The 5,109-nt window shown below is 44.5% G+C and overlaps 1 protein-coding gene across 3 annotated transcripts in view; it reads left to right on the forward strand.

Moving 5' to 3' along the window:
• Nucleotides 1–5,109, forward strand: part of ADARB1 (adenosine deaminase, RNA specific B1) — a 136,676-nt gene that overhangs the window by 88,636 nt on the left and 42,931 nt on the right. For all 3 annotated transcript variants that reach the window (XM_023518113.1, XM_023518114.1, XM_012810339.2), the window contains one exon: nucleotides 2,697–3,631. In XM_023518113.1, coding sequence (XP_023373881.1) covers nucleotides 2,697–3,631 — 935 coding nt within the window. The remainder of the gene's footprint in view (nucleotides 1–2,696; nucleotides 3,632–5,109) is intronic.

Raw genomic sequence — 5,109 nt, forward strand, 5'->3', positions numbered from 1 at the left:
TGTGCAGGTGTTCCCGAGTATCTCACCTGTAGTGTGTACAGGTGTCCCGAGTATCCCACCTGAAGCTGTGTGCAGGTGTCCCCGAGTATCCCGAGGTGTGTGCAGATGTCCCCAAGTATCCCACCTGAAGCTGTGTGCGGGTGTCCCCGAGTATCCCACCTGGAGGTGTGTGCAGGTGTCCCCAAGTCTTCCACCTGAACAGTCTGTCCAGGTGTCCTGGAGTGTTCAACCTGAAGCTGTGTGCAGATGTCCCTTGTATTCCACCTCAAGAGTGTGTCAAGGTATCTCGAGGTCTCTGTGATTTCAGAACTGTGGACTGTAGTTCCTGGCTACAGTTATCACCTGTAGAAAGAAATGCTATTTCATGCAGATTTTATAACTAGCCCTATACTCATCCTGTGTTAACAACATAATGAAGAACTCTTCCTCACTGGTTTTCTTGGAAAGATACATTGCTGGTTCTAATGCCAAAACTTTGAACTGCCAGCCCTGTGTTTTCTGTCATTTTGAAAGCAGTGAAAAGTTCTATCCTATTAACATTTGCATTTATGAAAAGCAGTTGCATGATCTGTAAACAGAAAGTGTATGTTTAGGAAGAGTTGTGATTGTGGGATGTCCTTCTCTAATTTTAACATTTTATTTTCCTTTATATAGCAGCATTGTGAATAGATGGAATGTGAGCAGAACCTTGGTGCTTTTAAAGTGAAGAATAATTTAGAATGTTTATAATCTGTGTTGTAGAAAGTATAGTTTTCTTATCATCTCAAGATTGCCAGTCCAATACTGATTATTTTTATTCCTGAAAGCATATGGTTGTTTCGGAGGTTATAAATTTTGTTTTTGATTAAATGTATGTCAGAATACATTTATAATGATTTGATATTCTATGTTGATTATTGTTTAACAACAAATGTAAGCACTAATCCAGTATGTTATGCTCTTGCTCAAATTATTAATCTCTGAATTCCACCTTGGCTCTGCTTTTTTTTAACCCTTTTTCCCTTTGAGCACCGAAAGGAGTAACCTATTGAGCTTTTGTTGGAGGATGTTATAAATGGAAATTTAGTGTTCATTCCATCCGCTTTGTCAACTGGGAGAAGTGGTGTGTGCAAGGCAGAGCCTCTCTAGGGAAGGTTTACAGACCCCAGTCTCTGTCACAGCGCAGCGCCATTCTCCCGTGGGCTGTGTCCACACCAGGGGACCTCCCTGCTTCAGCTGAGTGACAACAGCCCTGGGATTAGAGGTCTTTAACTGCACAAAGTGGCAGCCAGTGACTGGGCCTTTGTTACATCAAACCTTCCCAAGGGTGGAAAGGGTGAATATTTTCAGTTTTTTAGTTTGCTTAACATAATGAGAATCTATTTTTGCATTATCTAGTAGAAACAGACCCTAAAGCCCCCAAATTGGCGAACTCATAAATTGGCTTACACTTTTAAAAAATTATTGTTGTGGATTTTTAGGAGCTAGTGGAGGAAGTCTTTAAATACATTTACACCACAACCCTGCACAGCCCTGTGACTGTTACTCCCAGGCTTCTTACAGCAGGAGGCCTGAGAAACTCACCATGATAAAAAGGAATGATTTCTTCTTGTTTAAAAAGCCTGATGGGAAACAATAAAAATAAAAAGCTTAGTGAACTTAAAGGGAGGAATTAGCACTGTTTTAGTCCCCTTTTAAAAATCAAAATCATGTTTATTTTGTCATACACTTTTAGAATTCTAAAATTATCTTTAAGTTAAACCTTTAAAAAATGGATAAAAAAATGGATAAACATTTTTTAGATTATCCTGAAAACTCATTAAATGGATAAACATTTTTCAGATTATCCTGAAAACTCATTAAATAATTGTTTTTTAACAAGACAAAATTGCCACAGAGTATATTTATGAAGTCAAGATGTGGTACACCTTCAGTGTCAATTTTATATCTTGTTTTTATGTATTTTCCTACCACAGAATGTATTGGGAAATCAGATTAATTAGTCCCTGTACAGAATGAAAATTTTGTAAATGAGTAGTGGAAATAAATTCATGTCCCCCAAAAATAATTTCTAAAAAACCATGATACTTTATACAATTATATAAGCAGTTTTCTAAGATTGATTTGTAAAATAAACAGAATAATTCCATATTATGGTTGAATATTTTAAACCTGAAAAACAAATTAACTTGTGACTGCATGTTTTGAAATTATGTTTCCTCTTCTGAGAGATGCTACAGTTTAAAACCTGTAGATAATATGATGGTAAATGACAGAGAAAGGGGGAAAATGCTAAATAAAAGGCACAGTTGTCTATATACTAAGTAAATTATCATCTCATTATACTTCTTAGTGTAAGATCGTAGATTAACTTACCCCACATTTTGATAAGCTTGAAAAAGTTTCTCTAAGTGCTTGAGATATTCTCAGTAGAAAAAAATTATTTAAGGATCTCATCTTTCAATGCAAGAGCAGTTGGTGACACTAAATAGAAATGGTTTTAGCCCTTAGTACATAAAATGTCAAATTACTTTTTTCAGTTGAGGCTGAGAGTTCTTTGGCTAAAGGTATAGCTCTTCATGTTTGTATCAAGGAATAAAATGTAAAAGCACACATCACTTAACCAGTTACAAAGAGAGATAAAGGAATCTATAAATTTTGCATTTACAAGATCCTGCAACGAAGGCGTTGTAAGTTACTCTTTCTGGGCACCACAGGTTCCAGCAGCACAGACGTTAAGGAAAATCGTAATCTGGACAACATGCCCCCCAAGGACAGCAGCACACCAGGGCCTAGCGAGGGCGCCCCGCTCTCCAATGGAGGCAGCGGTGGCACCAGCAGGAAGCGGGCCCTGGAGGAGGGCAGCAATGGCCACGCCAGGTACCGGCTGAAGAGAAGGAGGAGAGCTCCGGGGCCTGTCCTCCCCAAGAATGCCCTGATGCAGCTGAATGAGGTCAAGCCCGGACTGCAGTACACGCTGCTGTCGCAGACCGGGCCTGTGCACGCGCCTCTGTTTGTCATGTCTGTGGAAGTGAACGGGCAGGTATTTGAGGGCTCTGGCCCCACAAAGAAAAAGGCAAAACTCCATGCTGCCGAGAAGGCCTTGCGGTCCTTTGTCCAGTTCCCCAACGCCTCTGAAGCCCACCTGGCCATGGGGAGGACCCTGTCTGCCAACACGGACTTCACGTCCGACCAGGCCGACTTCCCTGACACGCTGTTCAATGGCTTCGAGACCCCAGACAAGTCAGAGCCACCCTTCTACGTGGGCTCCAATGGGGACGACTCCTTCAGCTCCAGCGGGGACCTCAGCCTGTCGGCATCCCCGGTGCCTGCCAACCTCGCCCAGCCCCCTCTCCCTGTCATGCCACCATTCCCACCCCCGAGTGGGAAGAACCCCGTGATGATCTTGAACGAGCTGCGCCCAGGGCTGAAATATGACTTCCTCTCTGAGAGTGGGGAGAGCCACGCCAAGAGCTTCGTCATGTCTGTGGTGGTGGACGGTCAGTTCTTTGAGGGCTCAGGGAGGAACAAGAAACTTGCCAAGGCCCGGGCTGCACAGTCTGCCTTGGCAACCATTTTTAATTTGCACTTGGACCAAACACCGTCCCGCCAGCCCATCCCCAGTGAGGGCCTGCAGTTGCACCTGCCACAGGTGAGGAAACATGCTCTGCCTTAACACGCATGGGCATTGCTCTGATGGTGCTTTGCGCAGCATTTGGTTTCCATTGTCACTGTTGACCTTCCATCTTAACGTCACTCTGTCCTCCCCAGGAGCAGTTCCCGGTAAGTCTGGCTGCTAAGGCCACGTGGTAGCCAAGAAGGCTGACCAGCCTCCCAGTGCACACCAGGCCATCTCGGGGCAGGGGAGGAACAGTATTCACAGCATGGTCTGCAGCGCTCTCCTCACTGGGCAGCCCAGCCGTCGTGACCCCCCCACTCCATAGCAAACCTCTGTCAGGAGAGAGGGGAGGGGAAGCCTGAACTTGGGAGTCTCACACACAGAAAAGTGAGGCTATCCCATCAGGGTCAGCTCCCACCCAACTGGCTGGTGGCTGTGTTCCTAAGGCCAGAGCCTATCTGAGCAGAGGGAGAGTCAAACGGCAGTGAGCAGGTGTCAGAGGGGCAGGTAGGTGGAGGGGACCCTGCACTGAGTGTCCAAACACCTGCCATTTGCCTGGGTTTCTCTGTATCTCAGAGTCCCCCATGCTCAGGCCAGAGGTGGGCAGCCACTCTTAAGTTTGGTCTTGCTCCCCGGCCCCAGTAAGATCAGGGCAAAGAAAAAGTGTCAGCTGGGCCCAGATTGGGTTCTGAGAAAGAGGAAAGGTAAAGAAAACAGCATGTGGTTCTCCCCTCTTAAGCCCAGAGCTCTCTGGGAAATCCAAACTTCTGCTGGTCTGTTGTAAAAGTTATTCTTTGACCCTCCTCTTTATTTATGCCTTTGCATCAAAATATTATTCACTTTGAAGATAACACATGTACTCCATTTGACCAGAATAAAGGAAGTGCCCAGGGTGGATGGATAAGGTGGCTTGTGTCCCCCCGAGACTCAAGTGTGGGTCACAGGGGTCCCTCTTTAGCCTTTGGATGCAGTTAGAACAACCAGCTGTGGTCTAGGATGACCAGTAGTTTTTAGTTTTTAAAGAAATTTATTTTATTTTGCCTAAAGCAACCAAATACATCAGTATAAAGTAATATAGTTCAAAGTATTTTACCGACTTTTTTTAATGAACCAAATACTTGGTTCCTTTATCACTCTCTTCTTAATCCTGCTCATCAGAATTATTGGTCCATTTATCATTTACAGACCAGTGACACTAGATCCCACATGATTTTTTTTTTTTTTATTTTCAGGGTTACTGTTTACTAAAATGTTTCATATGAAGTTGGAAAGATTGATGTGACTTGTCTTCTCAAACAAGACCACTGAAGTCACATCAAACCCTGTAATTCTAGAAGCACGGGGGCCTGCAGTAGACTAGGGCAGACAGGGTGTGGGGACATCAGTCCTGTCTCAGGGACTTGGCTATGACCTTCAAGACTCAGAGAGGGGGCTCGGCGCCTATAGCTCAACCGGCTAAGGTGCCAGCCACGTACACCTAAGGTGGTGGGTTCGAATCCCCAGCCCAGACC

The sequence above is a fragment of the Otolemur garnettii genome, unplaced genomic scaffold (genome assembly GCF_000181295.1).
Source record: "Otolemur garnettii isolate 467f Iridium unplaced genomic scaffold, OtoGar3 scaffold00128, whole genome shotgun sequence".
Classification (NCBI taxonomy): Eukaryota; Metazoa; Chordata; class Mammalia; order Primates; family Galagidae; genus Otolemur; species Otolemur garnettii.